The following is a 25,866-nucleotide window of genomic DNA, read 5'->3' as shown; positions in this document are numbered from 1 at the left end:
ACACACAAACACACACACACATTTTCTCTAACTAAGACACAGACACTGACTCTTGAACTCTCTTTCTGTCACACCACCAACTCATCCTGTCTCTCTCTGTCTGACTCACTCACTGTGTCTCTCCTTACGGCTCATGTACACACACACACACACACACACACACACACACACACACAAACAGACACTCTCTCACCTGTGAGACCTTCCTGACCACCTCTCCGCTGATTATCAGCCCCTGGACAAACGACCTGGCTGTGACAAAAGCCCGGATCAGCTTTGCCTTCATGTCCCGTGGGACGTCTCCAAATGGCCGCAGCGTCTCCTGTTGCTTAGCAACACATTCAAGGTAGTCCTCTGACAGACTGACCTGCCAGACAGGAGGTGACAGGAATAAAAAATGAAGAAGTCTGTTAAAGTGTTTTGCAACTGCCTAAACATTATTTCTGAAACTAGAGCTACGCACAAAAAGCTAAAACGGATTGAAAAAATAAAAAATATCTCACATCTCTAGAAAGAAACACTTTTAAACGATATGAACTCTTTTAAAAGTGGTATCTTTGCATTACATCTTTACATTCAAACACCATATAAATAGCTCTTTCCTCATGACAGCTGCAAACTGATATGTTGAATATTAAACACTATTATCTAGTGTCTTTGGCATTTTCATAGCATTCTGTAAATGCAGAATATGAATACAAATAGAGAAATTGTGTTTTTTTCAATGCTCCAAACCAGACATAATTATTCTAATTTAAGATAACATGAACATTGTTACTGTATTGTACTAAAACAAAACACAATATATTACAATTAGTCCTGGTCAAAACATGATTTAGTGGTATTAATAATTGTGCCACAAATCCCAGTTTTTGTGTGTTGGCAATTGAGAAAAAAACTGTATAACTAGTATTATTCTGGCCTGTATTCCTTTATTACATATCGTGCATTTAGGAGCTGACAGTACATGTATGCGAGTGAGGTTGACACGCAACAAAGGTCAAAGGCCAGACTCCAGTCCAGGACTATTGTGAACACGTGATCAGCCTTGTGAACCTCAAAAAGGATGTCATTATAAGAGATTAAAAAATGCATCTACTTCATACCGGTAGAACATAAATCAGCTCTGGTTTTGCATCTAATAGTAATAATAAGGCATGTGATGCATCTAAAAATGGAAATTTTGCAAATGTTTATTCTCTTTGTGAGCCAGAACAGAAGCAGGAACTGACAAGAGGCAGTTCAGCCAGCAGCTGAATGGATCAGGAGAACTAGTTCACAAAATCCTTCCATCGTGTTGTGCTGCACCCCAGTGCTTCCTCATGAGGAAATGTTGGGTCTCCGGGAATGATAGAGTAGGGTCTAGACCTGCTCTGTATGAAAAGTGTCTCGGGATAACTTCTGTTATGATCTGATGCTATATAAATAAACTGAATAGAATTGAAATCAAATAAATATAAAAAATATTTCCATTTAAAGAGGTTTTTTTTTTTAAATCTATAATTGTTATAAGGGTATTACTAAACATCCCAAAATACAACTGACACTGCCATATTGTGCCCTAGCATCTCCTCTCTCATCTCAGTTATCCAACCAGCGCTCCGGTGTCTGCTTTTCTACTTTAATAATTATCTTTTCATCATTCTGTACACCAGACCGTCATTCAAAATGTGTCATAAAGTTTAACTTCCATACTCACATCTGTGGGAGAGGAGATTTTAAAGGTGCGCTCCAGCAGTTGTGACCAGAACTCAGTCAGGGTCTCGTCCAGGTTGAGAGCGGAGCCCCGGTAGTACTGTCGCAGGTCAGTGTAGAGATCTCCGTAGAGACGAGTGTTTTGGGAGTACAGAGGACCGAGGGGAGACAGAATCTCCTGGAGGGAGCGCTCAGAGCGGCCATGCAGCTCAGTGAAATAGGCTGGAGGCGGAGAGAAGACAAAGAAGACAAAGGAAAGATAGAGGGAGAAGAGTTGATCAGCAGAGAAATGAGAGGAGGAGGATGGAGTAAGAAAACAAAAACAGAGATGAGTACACAGAGAAACATTAGTATTTTATAGGCTTCAGGTTTTTGTCCCCCTGACTAGAGTCCAGTATTTACTCTCTTTTAGCTCTCGCCAGGTAGTCACTACTTTTGTTAATATGCTTTGTTGCGTGGCAGGTAGGGGTTTTATCAGAGCTGCCTGTTACCTCTGTAAACTTCACTAAAGAGAGCGGAAAGACAGAACCAAAACAAAAAAGTAGTGGGAAGTTAAATCACAACTCAAACTGCAGAGTTTCATGAGTATTGTAATACATATATAAATAAATAATTTATAAGGAATTAGATTGTATATAGAACATGGCTTTGGGTGTTATTTGGTTCAATTTCTGCCCAATTATTTAACATATTTAAAGGTTTCCTTGAAATCTTTCTTTGCAGCCAGATGGGTACAAAGTGATGGAGAGGTCAAACAGAAAGAATAAGGGAGTCAGCTCGCTGTCTCTACAGTATATTGGTCTGTGCTTTTTCCCTCATGCTTCAAAGGCTTTGGATCAGTGCCAGCCCGTTGTAACCACAACCAGATGGGCGGCCACATTACTGCTACTGAGGTGGCCTGCTGCCTTGACACTAATACTACTGTCCTCCTCCTCCTCCTCCTCCTCCTCCTCTCCTGACTGGTCCTCCTCCTGCTCATTTTTTCTTCTCCATTTCTTATTTTTGACTCACTGTTTCTTCTCTACTAATGACACTTTTCTCACTTTCTGCATTTGTCGGTCCTGTTGTTAACAGTGGCACATCTCACTTTCCTTCTTTTTTTCCTCCCCCTCTTTCTCTGATGTGCAATGATCAGCAGCCTCGGCTCCTCAGTGGGTCAACTGCTCATTAGCTGAACCAGCCACTGCCTTAGGGGACACCCCTCTGTTTGTGTGTGTGTGTGTGTGTGTGTGTGTGTGTGTGTGTGTGTGTGTGTGTGTGTGTGTGTGTGTGTGTGTGTGTGTGTGTGTGTGTGTGTGTGTGTGTGTGTGTGTGTGTGTGTGTGTGTGTGTGTGTGTGTGTGTGTGTGTGTGTGTGTGTGTGTGTGTGCGTGTGTGTGCGGCGAGATCAGGGGATCGGCTTATCACATTTCATTGTGTCTGGCTGACTCCGCTCTCATTATAACACCCAGTCAGGGGTCCCCTTGACGCAGGACACAAACACATCCTCGCACCCTCACACACACACACACACACACACACACACACACACACACACACACACACGCACACACACACACACACACACGCACACACACACATACACACGGTTCCTATTGAAGATGCAGTATTGAGCGCTAAGCACAGCCAGAGCTTGTTCCAAACACAAATTCACAAATACCAAACATACTAATGTCATTCTCCACTGGGCCCACTGCTGATGCTTTGGTAGTGAGCACAAGCAGTAATGAGCATCTGTCCTGCAAACACACACACACACACACACACACACACACACACACACACACACACACACACACATATCGTACTTACTGTCGAAGCCCCTATGGAGAGCGTTGAAGGCAGACTGCAGCGACCTGCCGGCCTCTCTGATCAGTCCCTCGGTCTCTTGGGCGCTCAGACCGCCCAGGCTTTCCTCCATGGTGCTGGTACAACAAGTTGGACCCTGAGGACACGTCCTCAGATGTTCACCTGGTGGGGAGGGGAAAGACAGAGTGTTAATTGTTTTATTTAACTCAATTTACATATATTAATCACTGCACATATGAGCTCTTCAGCAGTTACATTCAACACCAAATCAACACCAGGCTCAAATACACAAAGTTAAAAACAAAGTAATTATAACAGCAGGTATTCTTTTTTATTAACAACACATGGCATGGCTCTACTTTATGTATCTGTACTATCTATTTGGAAAGATTGCCATTGAATTCTGTACAGACATTCATGGTTCCCAGAGGATACTTATTGTATTGATCCCTTAACTTTTTGTCTTGTGCCACCACAAGGTTGACATTTGTGGTTTTGAGAGAAATGTCTCAACAATTATTGAATCGATAGCCATGAATTTTTTTCAGAGATTCATGTCGCCCTCAGGAGGAATGATTACAACTTTGCTTATTCCAAGATTTCCCATTAGCCTCGGCTGTACTTTGAGTTTGGTACTTATTACACGGTAAACATAATACCTGCTTAACATCAACATGTTAGAATTATTACATCAGTCTAAGGCTTTAGGCACTACTGTGCCTGTAAGATGCACTTTGTGAAAATGGAAAACATATTTATATTCATCATAGCAACAGCCACCTGAGTGTCACCTGATGTTTTGTATTGTACATGCTTAATTCTCCCACCTTTTTAAATAAATATTTAGATGCAAATCTCCTAATCCCAGCCTTGTAGGAAGTACAATGTGAAAATCAGCTTTGTTTTAGCCTTAGGACAGTTTGAAAATAAAGAAGTTAGTTATAGAGAGGGTAAACATTTACAGAAAATTTAAACAGCCTCTAGAGCAGAATGTTTTGGGCCGTTGACCTCTTTAAACAAGGCCATGTCTAACGGCCCCTTGTGGCAAGCTTTAAGTCAACCAGTTGTGACCAGTTATGGTGTTTGAATAATTCCTAGAGGACTTCATTTTATAAGACTTAAATTATCTCCATTGTTGTTTGTCTAGAGCACCAGGATGAAAGCACTGCTGTAAATGACCGTATTATTCTTCAACATTATCTGAAAGCATTAAGTTCATTGGAGTTAGGAGGTTTCCATATGACAATAACAGTATGACACATTAGTTTAACAATGTGTTTGGCTTTTGTATTAATACATCAATACTCAGCACCTTGTAGGATTCATTAAACTATGGGCTCTGGTGTATATTGTTCTGCTAATACTAATTTACTTTGATTTAATTACAATTGGAATGCAGGACTGAAGTGTTTTTCCAAAGTGGTTGTGCTTCTTTTCAAGTAAAGGATTTGAGTGGCTCTCACACCACGGCATGAATCATTGATTGGAATCCTCTTAAAGTTACCAAGTAAATACAGTAAATTTGATTTGGCAGCCAAGTTTTTTTTCAGTTGTTTGTCTTTTTCTATACTCAGGTACAGTGTGCTCTAGGTCATTTAGTTGTATGTTTGTGTATCTGTATATCCATTTAGGGACTTTGCATGGGTTCACTGAGAACAGATACAAATTATTGTATCCATTTCATAAAGAAAATTATTTTTCTTCTGCAATGCAGATGTCAGAACTTTGTTGCATGTTATCCCTAATTTCCTGTCACCTCTGCGGTAGAAGAAGAGGTACTGAGATGTTTTACTTAAGTAAAACGGGCAATACATTATGAAAATACTCCGCTACGGTTAAAAGTCATGCATTCAAAATTTTACTTAGGTATAAGTACTGATGTATGGGCAACAAAATATATGTATTTCAGATATGTGAAGTGTTTGGAAAAAGACCCAAATGTCCAAAAATAATAATAAAAGTGACTTTTTCAACCTTTACATGTGCAGTTTTGTGTCAGCTTACAGGACAAACAGTTTGTTTGGCCAGAGGTGTAACACAGAAACTGCAGTGATGATTACTGACAGCAATGAGATTGTTGTCCTTTTACCCTCTAGCTAATAAATAATACCATCATGACACACCAAACCTGAACCTCTGCCCCAATTTAGAAAATATAAAAAATGTAGAATAGGCGGCCAGAACATTGCACCACTACATTACATTACATTACAGTCATTTTTTTTTTTTTACAACATATTTTTTTCTATTCTAATGGGGATACTTCTACAGGGAAGAGTAAAAATAAAGATATTTTTCAGACAGACACACACACTGAGTCTGCCAGACAGCCTAGAAAGCAGTCTGCAGCATCAGTCTCTTGACGGACGGGATATGTGTGTGTGTGTGTGTGTGTGTGTGTGTGTGTGTGTGTGTGTGTGTGTGTGTGTGTGTGTGTGTGTGTGTGTGTGTGTGTGTGTGTGTGTGTGTGTGTGCTTGTGTGTATGCCTACACATGGAAAGGTTAAGGGTGAGTAAGTACCCCACAGCTGTGTGCATCACTGTTCTCCTTCTTCTTAACAGGTCCTGTATGTGTGTGTGTGTGTGTGTGTGTGTGTGTGTGTGTGTGTGTGTGTGTGTGTGTGTGTGTGTGTGTGTGTGTGCGTGTGTGTGTGTGTGTGTGTGTGTGTGTGTGTGTGTGTGTGTGTGTGTGTGTGTGTGTGTGTGTGTGTGTGTGTGTGTGTGTGTGTCAATGTGTGTGGATGTGAATGTGTGGGTTGGGGGGCAGAATTTGTTCACCAGGGTAAGTGGAGCAGAAGAGGAGACGCCTTAATCATCACTCCTGCATGAATCTTTCATTGGTAGTAGCTGTGTGTGTGTGTGTGTGTGTGTGTGTGTGTGTGTGTGTGTGTGTGTGTGTGTGTGTGTGTGTGTGTGTGTGTGTGTGTGTGTGTGTGTGTGTGTGTGTGTGTGTCATAGCATAGGGAATACCAGTTTATGTTCCTTCTTACTTCTTTTCTCAAATCCCATTTTGGGATATTTAAGAAGTCATTTTTTTCCTTATCACAAATACAAGAGGACAAGTAGAAGAGGAATACAGGATCTCGAGCTTAAGATGAAACCTCACACAAACACACACACACACACACACACTCCACAGATCTGCCACAACACTCATTTAATATTCTCGTTTCTTAAGTAATCCTTAAGTGTTAAGTGCAGGTCAGTCAGTCTGAGATGAGACGCTTCACTCCTCTGAAGCCAAACACCATCAAACAAAATCACTTCCTGCTAATCACACCTGTTTTTTACTGAGCAGTGTGTGTGTTAGTCTGATTACTGAACGTTGGAAAAAGCTTTTAAAACTGTAACTGCACTTTCACATTCCTCAACTTTTGTCCCCAGACAAATTTTTGGTCGAACTGCAATAAACTTCAATTTAGGTAGAACTAATTTTGTACTTTATTCGTCAAAAATCGTAATCGTTATGAGAGTTTATGGTCTGAACAGCTAGTTTCAAGTGTTCTTCAATACAGCATGATGTTCATTTAATAAATTCGTCGTCACCAAAGTAAAATAGACCATAAAGCAGGGTATTCTTTAGGGCGGCCTTACTGTGATTGACAGGTCGCTGCCACTACCACAGCTGTAGATCGGAGTGTCTACGTCACTCCTCCGGTATGGTAACTTGCAAAAAGTCAAGATGGCAACGATCGAAAAACCGAACTCGAGGCTTCATAACAGCCGTCCACAAACCAATGGGTGACGTCATGATCACTACGTCCACTTCCTATATATATATTCTATGGTCATACATTGAATATGTGGCCCTAACGTTCAGGGGACTGGTTGGTAATCCAGCCTTGGTGCTTCTCTCTAAAAACGCCGGTCCTAAAATGTCAACCGCTGCCCAGGAAAGTTCTAAATTATTTGATCAATAGCTACAGTATCATTACAGATTATGTTTCACTTTTCAGCTCAAGACCTCTGACACTAATCCACAAAAATGGAGCATAAGAAGCTAAGGACGAGAGGAGATGAAATGTGGGAACCAACTGAGATCTGATGTATCATTCAACATCATTTTCTTTGATCTGGTCACCTCTCGGAAAACGTCTTAAAGGGCTTCACAGATTGAGGACAGATTCCTCTGCGAGGGTTTAAAAACCACACCATCAGTGTGACACATGTGTGTCAGACACAGCAGACAACATCTTTGTGCACTCATGTGCTGCAGCTAAAGTTAGTAGCATTTAGTTGTTGGTTTGCTTACCAACCCCGACGACGCAGGGCGTTTACCACATATGCTTTACTGCATTCCTGGGTTCCCGGGTAATGGAAGCAGCTGGCATCCTGCTATAAAAATTTACTTTGCAATTTACTTGGAAAAGACAGAACTGAACACAGTGGTGACACACATGATCAAAAAGCAAGCTTGCCAACATGCTAATGCACGCAGGCGGACACATTACAGGAGTTGAAAGACCAGAACTTATTGCAGGTTATCTCACGAAATCTGTGAATAAGAGACTTGCTAAAGGGCTTTGTGGTGGGAAATGGAAAGAGCTTATAGTGAGAGAGTGAGATTATCAAAATGGTGGAAAGTCCTTTCAAGCAAAGCCTTGAAGAGAAAACACAGCTTTTAAGTGCTGCATGGAAAAAGGTTGTAAACACAAAGAGGAGAGGAGATGAGAGGAGAGGAGAGGAGAGGAGAGGAGAGAGGAGAGGAGAGGAGAGGAGAGGAGAGGAGAGGAGAGGATTTAGGTCATAATAAAATCAATTTCTAAAGGTGATTTGGTTGCTCACATGATTTTTTCCCTCAAGCTTCAGTATATATTTAGTAAAATCCACATCCCGAGGGGCACACACACAGACATAGGCTTCTACTACACTTGTGAGGACCTTCATTGACATAACATTCCCTTGTGCCCAAGGCCTCATTCAGATGAGAAAAACAAGCTGCTAAGAGCATTGCAAGAGGAAGAGATATCGTGAGAGACAATAACAGCTTGGTGCTCAAACGATTCAAAGCTGATGGACATTGTTTGCCTGATGTTGAATAGTTAATGTTAAGATGTCGGCCATATTATCTGAAAAATGCACTACTGAAATTGTTTTGCTTTGTTATTCTTGTGTAGCTAGGGACTACAACTGCCTTTTATTGTGCAACCCTGTTTTGTACATTGACAATAAATGAACCTTGAACCATGAGACATGAGTCATGCAATAAAAAGGTAGGCTGGAATATAATTCGTTTTTTCCAGGATTTCTCATTGGTTGCCTGTTATGGTTTGACAGGTAGTCTGTGGTGCGTTCAGTTAGCATCACAACCGTCCTTTCAAAATACTGAACGTCCCCAACTCTGAAGGCCACAAAATGCTTAAAACAAACTTGCCGGTACAGTAGGTGACAGTGTGGCTATCGTGATAGCAGCAGGGGCCGTGGCTTAGCAAATGGTCAATTTCTGCTAACGTGGGAGTATTTGTTGTGTTTGGAAACACAATCTAATCAAAACTATACGAATAACTCTAACCCTAAAATCTGGAGCGTCTCCTATCTCCTCAACAAAAGATTGGACACCTTGGACACCAAACTGATGCGTGCAATGGGGAAAACCATTATTTAACCAAGTTTTAACTTGTAAAAAGCATTTTAAAGGATTGAAGATGAGAAAAACAACCGTTTTCCTTCCAAAGGGCTAACATAGAAAATTGGGGGGCACAAAGATAGAGTAGAATTACAGGAGCACAGAAACACACTCAGTTAAAAATATGCAGAGCTTTAGTTTCTGTCCACCAGTGATAAGATAAACTCCTTCTGGACTATCACTAAGAAGTATGATAGTGTGAGGCTGACTGGCCTTTTTCTGTTTTCAATTGTTCCCAATGAGTAAAGTTGGCTCCAGCACTTTCTCTGGTCATACCTCGGGAAAAAGTGGTGCAGCTAGTGTCGTTTTTTAGAGAGCTCCAACTTTTCAGTGCGGCCACTGTGAGAGCTTCTAGTTGCAGATATCAAATCTTTTCAGAAAGCTGCTAGTGTCATCACTGTGGATGAAGTGTGCCCTGGTGTGAACATTTTAACCTCTTATTGCTTCCTAGAAAAGACCTGATCAGCAGAAAGTGATTTCCTGCAGAACTGTGAACAAAGATGAAACTTGAGAGTGTGCAGCTAAAGAAGAGACCTTCTGTGCGTAGTGTGTGACAGAAAAATATTCTGTTTGTCCCAACAAATAGCATGTCAAATGCAGTATGCCAAATTACCAGGTCACATTTTGCAGCATGCAAGCCAGTATGGTTTTCTGGCTATTCTGACCTACAATCCTCTGCACAGCGGATATACAGTACGAGCAAGAGGGTTGAAGTTCAAGGTGCAATGTTATGCATACGTAGTATGTCCCAATTGAATGCATACTACATGAAACACATACCTTGTAAGGGGAACTGCAATTAAAGTGAAAAGAAAAGGTGTGTCTGATATGAATTTGACCCTAAATGTGTAAAAGGCCCAAAAATAACAAGAGCTAATCTAACTTAAAAAGCTCTTGTACAATCATTGCCCATTCATATTGTAAACATTTATGTATCCAGGAAAGGTCGACTGGGCTCCTATCCTGTAAAATGATGCTTCACTTTATATAATCATCATCACAATCAACCCTGAGTGCTCCTTAGTTCAATCACAGCCCTCCATTTTTGGCCACTGCTCACTCATTTTCTCCACTTACATTTTACCAGCAGCTTAGGAAATCAAACCGACAACCTCATGTCCTCAATCTGCTTTCTATAACCTCTGAGTCAAGGATGCAGTCAAGGCAAAATTAATTTAAACTCAGATCACCCTTCTTATTTCTTTACAAATATAGTTATTCACCTGATGAGGTTAATTCTTTAGTATTGATTATGTGGAAAGGTTGACGTAATACTTATGGGTATAATTCATTAAATGCTTGATATTTTGCCAAGTAGCGATCACAGTTTCCCACAGACCTCCTGGAGCTAAGTGCTGCTTTGGAGAAATTGCAGAACCTTGTTCTGCTGCAGGGCATTTTTGCACTTAATCATTAGTGAATCCATTTAATTCAAAACTTGTTTTTGGTTTTGCCTGCAGACGTTTAACAGCTTACAAGGGTCGCCATGGAGACCACATCAAGACAACATCGCTTGGCTATTAATTTCCTTTTTCCCATCAAAAGCATCTGGCTCTCACTTTCTTCTCTCCGTCACACCCTCCCGCTCCGTCTCCCTTTTATTCGCCGCATTCCTTGTGGCAACCCCAACATACCTGAGCCCGTCTCAACAAGTGAGCCGGCAATCAGCACGTGTGCCGAGCAGGTGAACAGGTACCCTGCACCGCAATGCAGGCCGACTGGAAGCCATCCAGCTGCGCGCAATGAGCTGAATCAAAACCACTCAGCAACTTTCTGCTCTCTGCCTATTGTGTCAGAGAAACATCTATAATCTAGACACCATTAACTTAAGCAGAAATAAACTGGAACTCAAATGAATCTCCCATCAAGCCAAACTCTCAAATATGTCAAATATTCTAGCTTTGGCAACACCCAGATTCAATAAAAAATACAGCAATTAATCAAACTCTTGACAGCAGCAGCTACCTCTGTCTGACACATTACTTATAATTTTGTTTGGACTTACAGTGTCATGCTGCAGACTGATAATTAGTATTTCCCCTGCGGTAAATTACATTTTTAATGTTCATGGGAAGATTTTTGTTTTTGGTTTGACAAGTTGTTTATCTTTGCCTTTATGACATGGCAAGCTGACTACACAGATTTTGGTCCAGCAATCACCACAGACTTGAATTTGTTTGCACACATTTTCCCAAGAGAAAGTAGGATAATTTGACTTGGACCCACTGTAGCTGAGCTCCAGTGAATTATTTTAGAGTGCAATACACTGACTGTGATGAACTGCCCAATTTAAATTAAAGACCTGATCAAACTAGAGTAGTTTCACTGAGATTATGTAACTTTAATTATTATCAGTGACATCTGTATTTTTAATCCACTATTCATTTGTCGTCTGTTAACAGTGATGGTTCGTTGGATGATAAGATCTAGACTCTCATGTATTTGCATTCAATACAGAGTCAGAGGAGGCAATTACCTTGTTTAGCACAAAGCGACATAGCTTGGCTCCCTCTTAAATCACACATTATCACTCTGATATTACTGTTTTGTATGGATTAAACAAAAGAGTTATATCTTTACTAATTATTGCCCCTCAGAGATAACGAAACTCCTGATCTCACTCTCGGAAAGAAAGCGTATAACTGCATTTACCAAAATGTTGAACTGTTCCTTTAAAATCAGGAGGATCCTACTTTTTAGTGAAGAGAATATAGACACAGAACATTCAAACACAATGGCAATAGAAAACACTGGTGTCTGACTAGCTGGCTGTGTTAGTTAAAACTAAAAGTATATTGCAGGTCACCCTAGCAATAATACACTTCACGCCTCACTTTACTCCCCGATAGCTTTTTTTATCAGGACACCTTGTTGCTCCTCTTTTTAATTACTATAATGACTTTTTTATCATGCCTTTATTTGGTTTGGGTCCTTAACATATTGCAGTGGTTGAGTTTAGCTAGTTTATCTCCTTATTGAATCATAAACCACTATACATACAATATAATCTACACATTGCAAGATTAATACTACTAGCAAAAAGGCCCATTTCCATCACTGAATGGGAGTTTAAGAGAACACACACACATGCTGGTCTCCTTGTGGCCTTGATTGGGTGGATCAGGGTCACCAGACACACAATTAAGAAGATCAGGTCACTGTATTTCATAACACACACACACCAGTTATTGAAATTATATGTGTAAGCTTTTATCCATGCACACAAACACACACACACAAAGGTAGGGTGACATTTAATGTTACAGACATAATACCCTGAGGCTTTCGGTTAATCTAAAAGGCCACACACACACATACACACACCACAGCCTTTAATATGTGCTGTAAATCCATTGACACATCAGTTTTTGGTGTTTCACAAAACTGTTGATCACTGCTGCTAGAACAAATTGAAGATCCTAATTTACTCCCCAATTCTTTGAATCAAGACAAAACCTCAAAAACAGCAAGACTTTGCAATCAAAACGTTATTTATATGGCTAAACTTTGCTGAACTGGCTGAAAGTTGTTTTTGTTTGTACAGTAATTAAAGAGTATTTCTGTACCATGAAAAATACAAGATCAATTTGGTTTTACCCGAGAAACTCAAGCGATGTTTCCAATATCTGGGATTGTCGAGGCATCTAGCAGGTTAAATGAGACGTGTAAATCCTATTACACTCTCAGCAACAAAAGTGCTCCATCACACATCTAACCTGCACCAACACTGCAGAACAATCTTTCTCAGAAGCTGAATCAGCACACTGTAAAGCATAACTGTAGTCTCTCAAATCACTAGTTTCCAGATGTTAGACCGTTGCTCAACCTGTTTCAGCTGCTGACAAAGGAATAAAATTAGAGTTTGACAAACAGCTCTCCTGTAGGGTGGAGCATCACTGCTGTCCATTTAAAAGAAAGAAACAATAACCCAAAATAATAATTACAGTTAAATACAACACCAGCCACAGTTTCATCACTTCTATCGGAGATAACATTGTGTTCACCAGGTTTATTGCAGTGATCTGGAAACGTGGCAAAATCGCCAAAATAAGTCAGTTTGCCGATAAGTCAGCAAGAAATACAAGAACTCAGATTTTCAGACATGTTTTAAACAAATATCAACATGAACCAGATGGTAACTTTTAGTTTCACCTTAAAATAAAATGGTTTAGATAAACTGGCAAAAGAGTTTGACTTGTTTACAACCAGTTTATTGCCCTTTTACACTACTATGGCAATGTTACTGTGTCCTCAGATCTCAGTAATTACTTTGGATAGAAATGATGGCATAAACAGGACTAACATTGTAATAACACATAATTATCAATTAATGTCATCATCTAATATGAGTTTGGAAGTTATGCTTGCTAGAATATGTTGGCTCCCTGGTTTGTTTGTCTAAAAATGACACTGTGAGGTTGTACTAGCACAGCAAGACTTTGAGCAAAACATGCTAACATGCTCGTTATGACAATGCTAACATGCTGTGATTTAGATGATACAATGTCTACAGAACATCTTATTTTAGCTTGTTGCTAACATACATGCTTACTGACGATGGAAAGTTATTATAATTCATTCATAGGAGGCTGTGGATATCCGCACTGTATTTCTGTAAGTCTAATAGTTGTTGAGACATTTCACTCAGAACTAAAAATGTCAACCTGTTGATGGTGCTAGAGGAAAAATCAGGGGATCATCAACGTCGATCCTCTGGTAATCCAGAGATATTTCTGTCTGAACCAACATGGCTCTAGCTGGTTAAAAACGTATATATAATATTGAGTCTTATGATGGATTGAGTCTAAAATACATTGTTTCTTTTAATAATCATGGAAGTCATTCATGTTAAATGTCATCACATGTTATACTGTGATAAAATGTAAAATCATTGTTAGAGGACACAACTTCAACCGACACACACACACACACACACCCTGAGTCTGCCCCGGCTCTGCCATGACACACCACATCAAAGCGGCTTATTGCTGAGCAGTAAAAGTGGTGCACTGGTTTGAATTTATTCCCTTCAGTCAGACGTTTATTCACTGCTTCCCTTTCTTAATGAGCACCTTACAATAACCCTGTCACTTACTGCGGCAAATTACTGCTACCTAAATGAGGGGCTGATGGTGCCTATGTATGCATGTGTGTGTGCGTTTCCATGTCACCCTCTTTTAAAGGCACCTGTATGTGATTTAAGGTTCCACATGGCCTTCCTCCCAAAGTACACTTTTACCTTTTTACTATCCACCGACAAGCGAGGGGGTTGGGGAGCCGAGGAACTGTAATGATGAAAGGGGAGAGAGATGGAGGGATGAGAATGCAATAAAATGGAAATCAAAGGAGAGGGAGAGGCCGGAGAGAGGAGTGAAAGATCGTCGGTGGAGACTGAAGAGGAAGCAAAGAGAGAAAAAAGGGAAATGGAGTAAATTATAAAGCTGTAATTTACTTCTAAGTGTCCAATAAATCTCAAACTTACATCTTTTCTCTCTGATTTTGTGATATTACTCTTTTTGGGGGGCTTATATATTCACAGTTTCTCACAAATGACTGCATAATTGATAGACACTTCATTGAACACGATTCTCCATCATCACAAGTAATGTCTGACGCTGCAGTTTTGTGACAGATCATCACAATTTTCATCAGCAAGCAGAGCCATTTGAAGCGCTGGTCAAAATGCAGATCAATGAGGCTGTTTGTCTTGCAGCTTTTATCAATATTTGCATGTTTACCGCCAAGAATACTGCCAAAGTCTGTTGTAGATGTAAATTGTACTTCAAGTCAAGGTGAACTGATTAGTAAGTATTTTGCTGATTCATTAAGTCTTTTTAAAGAAACAATGTAAACATTCCACAAAAACATCCCATTGTTTCAGCTTCTCCAATGTGAGTGTTTCTTTTTTTCCGTTTTATGTGATCATAAAGTGAATACTTTCAATTCCCATCTCCATCTCATGGAGTGTCTGAAAGAAAAGATACCTACTGTACCTGAACGCATCCTGTATTGACAGTATGGAAGACAGCTGCTCTGCTGACATGCTGCAGGCTATGCAACTGTGTGTTATCTGTTTTTAATATTTCATGACTAAGTGATTAATCAAATAATCTAGAATATTATCGTCAGATTAATTGATACTGAAAATAATCGTTAGTGGCAGCTTTCATTCAACAACTCTAAGAGTCTACAGACATGCTAGCAGCTCTGCAAGGCTCGACTTGGGCACAGTGTTTAGCCATATACTAACATCAGGATGCTAACATATCACAAGAAAATGGTTTCTTAAGATATATCAGTCTGAATCAAAGCGGTGGACGCTAGTACTTTTAAGTGCCACTGCTTCTTTTTCTCATTCTTTATATATCGCATTTACCATGATCAATATATATGAAACACTGTGTTTATTGTTCCCAATATAGGCGCGTTTAATGAGAAAAAACAAACATGCAACACAGAGTAATAAAAAATGTAATTGCTGATGCTATTAAGGTCTTGAGACCAGACTTATAAAATTGAAATGAAAAGGGAATGAAAGGGTGAAAGACGGAGTAAAGAGTGGATGAGAGGGAGGTGTAGGCTACCAGTGTTTTGGGTGAACCTTTCCTTATTTTATACAATTACTGAACTAAAAATACCCCAACGCGCCACAGTCCAGCCCTGTCTGCTGCCCAGCAAGTGTGTGTATGTGTGTGTGTGTGTCTGTGTGTTCACATGGCACCAGCTTCACCATATAATACCATAATTCTATGTTATTTCTGGGAGTAGTTAAAGGCTCTTAAACTAACTACTACTTTGACTCTCCTTAACTCAGTAAAAGTGCCAGCTGATGTGTGCCACGCTGCGGAGAGTCGGTGTCTGACGGTGCACTTTTGTGCGAGTATGTGGATAAGTGAAAGATCAATCAGCTATCTTTGACTACTGGGATTAGCCCTTGTTTACAGTTCAGTACAGTTCATTACAAACAGGTGATTGTGTTGCCCTGTAACAAATCATAAAGAGATTTTAAAAGAAATATAGAGCGTTTCTGCAACTGTTAACATGCTTAATGGGTCAAACACACAGATACAAATATGCAATTACTAAATTAGATAGTGTGTTATTCCCTCTGTGGCAAGGTCAGGGAATAAACCATCATGCTGTGAGCTGAAAACTGTTAGTACATAGATTAACAGGCTGGGATTAGCAGGAGATTAGACATCAGGCTCTAATCCAAATGCACAGTGCTGGTGGTGGCGACCGTAAGGTAGGATAACAAGAGGTGGAGTATGTGAATGTGCGTGTGTGTGTGTGTGTGTGTGTGTGTGTGTGTGTGTGTGTGTGTGTGTGTGTGTGTGTGTGTGTGTGTGTGTGTGTGTGTGTGTGTGTGTGTGTGTGTGTGTGAAGTAAGATGAGGGGTAATGGGGGCACATCAGACCCGTCAGTCCCTGCTCTTTCTCAGCAGGGAGCATCATATCTCTGTGGTTGGGGGAACATTAGGTCACAGCCCTCGGGTCAGCCGTTTCCAGGTCAGGACTTCAATGTCAGAACATTGGAGAAACTGAATGAATGTGGCACTCGCTGCCTGATTAGAGCTGCTGGGGGAACACAGACTGGATTTTGGAGGGAGCTGGACAGAAATGTGATCTGACGTTTGACTAAAGGAATGACAGCATTCTGCACATTTCAAACTCTGATGTAGCCTTTGATGTCATACACAAAAACATCATCTGTATCTCTCATGCAGTTGTTAAAAAGGGATAATTATGAATAATATATATATATCTGAGGGGCTTTTTTTTTAATTAGAGCTGTTATTAAAGTGCTTAAAGTGCTGATTAAGTACTCCTGGCTACTTTGCCAATTGTTTACTGTGATGAGATTGCATAATTCAAACAAACTAATATGAGCTGCCACTTGGTGCAATGTTACTGCTGGATAATGCTAAGATATTGGGCATATTCTGCAACTTTTTTTCAAAATTAGGGTCTGAATCAGGTTTTTATTCTGCTTGATGTGATCTTTCAACCTTATTACCAGACAACAAATGTGATACTGGACAATTTTTGATAAAAAAAAAAGAGCCAACATTTGTAAAATTCTTGCTTTGTACAATATCTGTGCATTGCAACTATGGCTAAGGTTAAGGGAAACATAACAGTTATGGGCATTAAACTATGGTTAAGGTCTGTAACAGTCATAAAACTAGTAACTTCTGAATGCAAGACTGATTTGCTACATACTAATCCCCCACTAATTTATCACAAACTCTGGGGGTTTGTCAAAGCCAGGGAAGGTTTAAAATGTGCAGCAGATAACATGGCTATAAATGACAATGTCTGACAAGATGCAAAAGTTAGAAAAATGCAAAGCAGCCATTTAAATTTCATAAGGAGCACTTCTTCTTCCGCTTTGAATTCTATTCACAGAAATTCATGATTATGTCTCCCATGGTGCCTTTGGGCAAGGCTCTGTAAGAACTGTGCTGGATCTACTGCACAAAATGTGATACATTTTGAAAACCTCATAGGGACACCCTAGTGTATCATCAGGATATGACGCACATTACGTCTTCAAAAAGTTATGAGCCAAGGAGCCGTTTTTATGCAGTTCGCCACCTCTATCAAATAAACTTCTCAGTCACTCCCGATGGCAAACTATCTAATAAAGCAGAAATGCCATAAAAATAACAATAAAGAATAACAAGTAATAGCCTCTGAGCCGACACTCAGGAGGTTAAAATGATTAAAAAAAAAAAGAAAAGTAGGAGGGGAACTGGCTGTACGGAGCAAAGTAAAGCTCATAGAAACACAAACACAGCAGACGTGCATGGAGTTTGGATTTTCACAGAAACATGTCTAATTATAGGCGTATCTGAGACACACATGAGAACACGCAAACACACGCTGCGATGGATCCTTTCTTTAGATGCGGCATTTAGTATCACGTTCATCTATTAATTTACCACAGATCTACTGATATCCCTTGGGGGATGACAAGCAGCAAAACAGCTAATACTTGGATTCAGGTGAAAGCTTTAGCATGATCCTTTATTGCTCTGGCTTTTTAGATACACTCATCAACATTAAAATCAATCATCTCTTCACTCCACTAACTTGTAATGTATCATGATCACTGCACTCTGTTGCTATTGGAAACTGGTGCCAAGTTAGCTCATAGAGCTGTGACAGACACACCTGCCAGGGACTCCCAATCACACTCAAAGGGATCTGCCTCCGATAATATTCTCCACCGGTCAGTGATCCTATCAGTGCACTGATTTTGCATGCGTCTGTGGTTGTGACCTCTCAGTTAGGACACTGACAAAAAACATCCTCTAATGCACAAAAGCACAGTACAGCTATAAAACGGATAAAAACCCTGCTGGGGTTTGGGGAAAATACTTACAAGCTATGTGATTAGTGGTAATAATGTAATGTATCCCCTGGTGGCTGTACAGTACAGCAAACCATCATGCATTACATGCATTACATATTCTTGGCTGCACATTGAATACAAATTCTCATATGAATACATCACATTTCATGGTCCTTATCGTGTTTTTTCTTGACAAATTAAATTTTTCTTTATTCATTTTCTGTCACTTTCAGTTGGTTCGCTTTCAACTGTCTTACTTTGTGTTGTAGCAGCAGCTTGATATTTTCATGAAAAACTTGACTCATCAGAACGACAATGAATGTTATTAAGTTATCGACCTTATTTGCATTCTTCACAAATGATCAGCGAACTAACCGACTATATTTTTCCACCCCATTTATACCAATCAGGGCAGGCTAAATAACAGAAACATCTCTGTGTGTCCTGCAATAAATCCTCCTTTATGAAAGTAAGATTGATGTCAGGAATGTTGTATTACACTGCATTAGTTTTAGCACTGTGTACCTAATAAACTGGCAACTTCTATACGTATACATTACAATTGACAAGAATCAGTTAATTACACAATGATGAATTAATGTCATGGAATACTGGACTAATTGTGTTTAATCTTATTAACATTTATTTCGCTGTCAAGTTTTGAATTACAACAATGGATATCCATCCTTGTAATAACCTATTAATAGAAATCCTGCCGTCAGAGACTTTGCAAAGCCTCGCTACATTCTCTAATGCTGTCTGTAGATAACCTACTGAGGAGACTGCACTCGTGTCCTTCCCTGAAATTACAAACCACCAATGCATGACAGCTAACAAGCAGAGCTGCAACGCAGAGTGAACGCACTAAGAAGACACATCTCATCCTCTCCCCTCCTGTCTACTCAGCGCCATAAGAAGTTATTATAAATGCTTTAAGTGCAAGTGAAGTTACTACACATCTATAATATAGTGTTGCACTATATTACTTAAAGAAACTCAGTTCATTATTCTTCTTTAACAGATGTAGATAACGAATGTGTCAATTAAAACTCACAATGAAAGTGTATTTGAACTCTTTGCTGAACAGGAATTAATCAGTAATAGATGAATGTAGGGCTGCAAGTCAAATTTATTTTTAATATGAACTATTGTGCCTCAATTATTTGATTAACCAGAAAATAAACACATTTTAGAAGCTGGAACCAGTACAGTGTTTACATGTTACCTGTAATTTTCTGTCAAAATTAATCAATTTATCAACTTATTGTTTCATTATTGAATGAGCATGCTATTTGACTGCATCAATGTAACTGAAGAATCAGCCCAGAAACCACCAGCATAACCAGTTCTGCACCAGTTCATTTCACTGTGTAAATGCCTGTTACACCAATAAATCTTCCTCCCACACACACACACACGCGCGCACACACACACACACACACACACACACACACACACACACACACACTGTATATGGCCCCCGTGGAGCATATGTATGAAGAGCGTTGACTCATAAAGCAACCAGGCAACCACCGAGTCCACCACATCAGACAAACAGCGCATCTTTTCATTTGGAAAACAGATGGACGCTTGGCTCCCTGAGAGGGGGAGAGAGATGAGAGGAGGAGGACTAGGAAGAGGAGGAGGAGGAGGAGGAGGAGGAAGTAAAAATAGCAGATGATAAGAAGGAGGAAGTAAACATTCAAAGTGAGGAGAGAGAACAAGGAGGAGAGGTGTGAACCAGAGCGAGGGGAGAGAGAAGCAGAGGTTGTTGAGAGAGGATGCCGGTTTGTACCACATTGATTTGAGGTGCAAAGATTGATGTTAAGGCATCGAACGGTTCTTTTTTTCCTTTCTACATACCACTCCTTTAATATGTGATCATCAGGAGGGCTGTACGACTCTTGATCCCGTCTTCATCCCATTTACTTGACTCTAAGTTGGCAATGGAGGAATTGAATCGACTGGGCCTTTCCCCACAGTCATGCTGGGTAATAGCTACGGGAGCACCCGAGCCAGGATCAGTATCAAACCAGCTGTAGCGACATCCATCCCATGTCAATGAAGGAGAGATGACAGGACAGAGCCTCCACCCTTCTTCCTTCTGATCTCATGTTCTCACCCCCCCCCTCCTCCTCCTCCTCACCTCTATCTCTGTCTGTGTCTCTCTCATGTCGCTGCATCAGACATCATGAAAGATTCACCGCTCTGCTTTTAACAGATCTAGCCAACCACACCCCCGTTCCTCCTCCGCTCTCTCACAAACACAAGGCAACCCTCCTCTCATAGATCTGAGGCCGGTCTTGGAAAACAAAGCAGAGATGGAAGCAGGAATAAGACAGACAACAACGGACAGGGGGAGGGATGAGTGCAAAAGTTATAAAGAGGTTGTGTTGGTGTGTGTGTGTATGTGTGTGTGTGGACTTGGTACCGGCGTTCCATTTGGTGGCGTGTGCTGTTGGCGCCTGAGTGAGCATGTGATTTGTGACAGATGACGGACAGTATCAATTTCCTCTATCACACACACACATATAAAAACGCTCACACACACAAGGGACAGACAGACACGGGGGACAGATATAAACCAGCATGACTGGATGCTACAGCAGGTAAAATATGGTACTGGCTTGAATCAAACATGTATTTTTTTCCTGTGCTTTGTAGTACGGCAGTATTCTCAAAGCTAAAGAAAACTTTAAAAACACATAAAAAAAAAAAAAATGCTCTTCAGGCACTCTTAGGCAGGGAACGTTTGATTAAAACGTAGACCGGTTTTGACCACACAGGTTTTTGCTTTTCTCTGACCGGTAGTTTCTCCTTAAGGTTCACAACAACGAGTGAAACTGACCGAGCACTTGAACTCACCACAATTCACAACATTCTTTATTTAATTAATAGTGCGTAACTGTGGATAGTTCTCATCATCAACTAACCTATCAATTTTTCTTTAAATTAATCAGTTGGTTGCTTATTCAATTCAAAGTTCCAGGGGTCCAAACTGACATTTTTGTATAGTGCTTCTTTAAATATTGGCGCTTAATTCAAAAGGAAACTTGAATGATATATTGAATTATTCCTTAGCCCCAGGTTCAGTGTATTTAAAGAAAGGGTATTGACATTGTGTAAATGTATGGAGGCCCCCTAGCTGACTCAGCACTGTTATTGACTGGTAACCAAACCAGTAATGTATCTGAATCTACAGGTGTATCATGTAAAACACACATCCTTCCTAAATGTTCTTTCAAACAAGCAACAACGTGACAAATGCTCAATATGTAGGCTACATAACACACACAGGCATCTAAACGAAATACCTCCCAATGCAGAATATGAAGCGTGCAGGTCTCTGTCTGTCTCTGGGAGTCATACGATCACATGGGTGTGTGCTGCTCTGCATGGACAAAGCATGTGTGAATGAAAGTGTCTTCCCTGGAAAAGGTGTTGGCTTTCACTGACTTTTAAACACACATACATTCACACATATGCACACACACACAAACACACTATAGGAGGAGCTAGTCTTTAACTATTGACCTGATACAATGTGAGTGGGCTAAAAAACGCTCGCAGGCACAAAGACAGACAGGTAGACGGCAGGAAAGTCGACTTCCATTCACATGGTGTTAAACATATGGGACAAAGGGCCTGAGGAGAATAGAGGCTTTTTGAAACTCTGTGTAGGAATTAAGAGCATCTGCTTGTCAAATTACACACTGCTTACTTTGTCGTTAATCTATTTATCATATCCACTTACAAATACAGTTCTCACAACCTGTTTACACCTGGCAATGACATGCATTTCATATCCAGACTGTCTTCTGTACAACTCGCATTATATTGTGTTGTATACTTTCTTTCCCTTGCAGTTGGCTACAAGTATACTGAGATTATACACTTCCCTTTGTAATCTGTGTGCATATTTCTATGTTGGTTTGGAAAAAAACAAGAGATACAGATTGAGAATTTGGATTTATTTTCACCAATTGCATGTCACTGATGTTTTACTAGTTGGTAGTAGTAAAAGTAGTCCAAGAGGTAGTAGTAGAATGTAACAGTTGCCAGAATTTACCTGCAAAAATCTAAATTTATGAGAAATGCACTCACATTAACAACTTTCCTGCCCACAATTCTGTGTATTACTAATTTAATTGCACTTTTGTTTGACATTGTATAACTTTTTTGTGGAGCTGTTTGAATGACACACAGAGGCACAAATAGTGAGTTAAGGGTAACATAACAAACCTCAATACTGTTTGTTATGTTACTACAGATGTAATATGTCTGCACTAGAGATGGACTGCTTGGTCTTCTTCAAACACTGCACTAAGACGTTTGTCATGTTTGTTTGCTTTTAGTTTATGAGAGGATTTTGTGGAAAAAGAAGTATATACTTCTCAAACTAAGGTATTGAGGGAAATGTTGTTTTGATATTGAGAAAACAGGTATTGGTATCAGAAAATTAAATAACAATAGCCATCCCTTACCAGGAGTATCACCTTATATATTAAAGGATTTGTCGAACAGTGGGCATTAGTAAAAAAAAAAGCAACCTTCCCTACCACTATTGTGCTCTGCAGGTAATGCTAATCATGAGCTACTCTTGACTGGCAACAGCTGGATCTTGTCCCAAATCATTAATAATTGTTTACTCCTCCTGCATGAACAGGAGGGGCGGAAAAATCAATACAGCACTGAGTGATCAAAGCAGCATTTAGGAATCAAGCACGCCTGAATGTTTTGCTTTAATACAACTCATTTTGCTTCCATTGTTGATGTTTCACTGATTTGACATCATAGTTTCCCTTCAGTAAAACATGTTTAAGTTTTATTCTATTAATATATTCCTCTATTAAGCTCCCCCTTAGGAAAGCAGCACAATCAGTGTTAATAGTGCAGGCAGGACAGAAAACTTACGATTTACAGAATCACACATTCACACACATTAAAGTTAAGTAAATTTAATTAGTCTTGTGATGATTTTGTAACTGACTTACAGATTTTTTTTTAACTACACTGAAAAAAAAGAGACATTCCAGATCTATTATCCTTAAAATCCTCTTTACGTCATACAGCTTTACTCTGCCCGTCAGCTTTAAGACCTTCAATAAGTTCTGACAGGCAGCAGTGGCATCAAACCTGGATGTTTTGTCATTTTGAACCTTTAGAGACATTAAGAAGAAAATGAAAAGGTTAAGCTCGTAGTTCAAACAAAAACATACAATTGTGAATGAAAACTAGTTACTTTTAAGCACATATTTTTACCACTTCATGTTTGCAAAAATCATGGTGCGTGAAGATGCTCCAGCTGTAACACTGAAGTTGCATTATCCAAACAATTAATATTCCACCTAATGGCCGCAAAGGTGCAGAAAAGGCACCCAAAAGAATGAATCGGCATTTCAAGTGCAAACATGAGCCGGTTGCACCAAATCGTTTGTGTGAGCAACCCTCACCCTGCTCGACACTAACACCCTCCGGAGTGACACTGACACAGGAGTGCAGGGGAGTTTTCTGTTTCTCCCTAAGCGGAAAAGCTAAATTTACCAACCTTGGGTCTCTGGGATGAGAAAGATTGAGGAGGCCCTGTTCCTGTCTGGTTGTCACTTTTTTAATGGGTTCTGGGAAGGAGGAACTCTTGCTCAAATAACTGGAGCAGATCAAGGTCCAAGTGACTGAAGCATTGTGTTTTTCATCTGTCAATAAAAGATGAGTTTTTAATGGAAAGGGAGGGAGAGAGTTGTGTCGGGTTTGACTGAGACCTTGAGTGACTCACTCCGTCAACCCACCTCACTGTCTGTCTGTCTTTCTGTCTCCACCTTTCTTAGGCTCAATCTTGTGTCGTTTGTTGGTTTCTATTTCAAACATACACACACACATCCAACATTAATAACTCATGCGCACACAAGACGATCTTCATTGACCCAACATGAAATGACCTTCAGATCATACACGCTGAGCACATACACACACCTCTGTCTCACCTCGCTCTCATTTCCTCCTCCTCTGCACATCTTTAGGTGAAAAACACAGGAAGAGATAAGGAGTCAGAAGATTGCCTTAAAGGGGAAAACAACTCCATTTTCCCACAATTCCCATCTGCACTTTCCTCAAGGCCGGAATGTCAGTATGTGTGAAGAGTGGCGACCAGAGACCAGAGAGATGAGATAAAGAGACTGTTAGGTGTGATGTCTGGGTGACTGACTGAGGGTGGAGCTGATTGATTGATTAATTGACTGGCTGGGTAATTGACTGATTGATTAAACACATGATCGCTTGAATGGTTGGATGGCTGTCTGACTGACTAGAGAGGGGTGCCACGATGAAACAAAAGAATAGAATAAGCATCCCAAATCTTACTCGCTCCAACTTTGTGACAGCGGCTCATGCTGCGAGCCTGCTGAGCTGTGCTTTTTATTGGATATTGCCCTGGGGTAGCCCAAATTATTAGTTTATGCGAATGGCAAAACAGGCCATTTCAGCATCTAGTTAGTAACACATACACACATATACACATACACACACCACACCTGCAGTCCAGAGCAGAGCAGACAATGAAAAATGCCCGAGAACACATTAGTGTGGTACAACATGGAGCTACAGCGGACCTGAGCAGAAAGCAAATCTATAATCTCCTCTGTTGTTTGTATGAAAAGCTGTTCACACCTGCAGTGCAAACATCAGCATTAACAACCATTAATGGCCTGAAAAGACCATAATAGCGCCACAATAGCCATCGCTCACACCCACAATTCTGCAACCCTGCCTCCAGCAGACAATGAAAATGCCCCAGAAAGCACTGAGATGTGCAGAAGAGAGCACAGACTGGGAAACACCTCAGTTAGGATGGGTGCATTGCTCAGTCAGGGGAATTGGAAGAAAAAAAGCCTGTATAAAGAAAATTGCACAATAAGAGCCATAAACTTAGATAAAGCCTCATATAATCACACCTGCCTTATGGAAAGATACAACATGTTAATTCAACTTTAAACTTGGCTTAACAAGCTTTAGGTATTCACAATGCACTAACCTAAGCATTTAGACTACAAAAACAGACAATGTCAGAGAAAACTCATTGTTGACAACATTATACCATAACATCCTTTTATATTTAAACCAGCCAGCTATTTCATGTTTTTAATCATAATTATAAAGACTTAATAAGTGGTGCAAAGTGCATGAAATTGCGTGTGTTTTTTTGTTTTTTTTAATGTAAATCTCCTTAAAACTCACCGGAGATCTCTGTCAGGGGGACCTCCGCCAGAGTGAACCCTTTCCCGGTGTAGAACTGCCGCAGGTCGGTGCAGCTCCTGTCCGCCCCGGCCACCGGGCCCGGTGCTGCAGACAAACACAGCAAGACACAGAGAAGCACCGGGAGACGCAT

At 40.3% G+C, this 25,866-nt stretch overlaps 1 protein-coding gene across 1 annotated transcript in view; it reads right to left on the bottom strand.

Annotated features, from left to right (window-relative positions):
- Positions 1-25,866, bottom strand: part of LOC129094832 (glypican-1-like) — a 35,139-nt gene extending 9,273 nt beyond the window's left edge. The window contains exons 1-4 of the mRNA XM_054603108.1: positions 25,716-25,866; positions 3,507-3,665; positions 1,700-1,917; positions 194-367 (exon numbers count right to left, since the gene is read on the bottom strand). Coding sequence (XP_054459083.1) covers positions 194-367; positions 1,700-1,917; positions 3,507-3,665; positions 25,716-25,866 — 702 coding nt within the window. The remainder of the gene's footprint in view (positions 1-193; positions 368-1,699; positions 1,918-3,506; positions 3,666-25,715) is intronic.

This window comes from Anoplopoma fimbria, chromosome 8 (genome assembly GCF_027596085.1).
Source record: "Anoplopoma fimbria isolate UVic2021 breed Golden Eagle Sablefish chromosome 8, Afim_UVic_2022, whole genome shotgun sequence".
NCBI classification, from domain to species: domain Eukaryota; kingdom Metazoa; phylum Chordata; class Actinopteri; order Perciformes; family Anoplopomatidae; genus Anoplopoma; species Anoplopoma fimbria.
The sequence above is the reverse complement of the archived record's forward strand: the minus strand, read 5'-3'. Positions and strand labels throughout refer to the sequence as shown.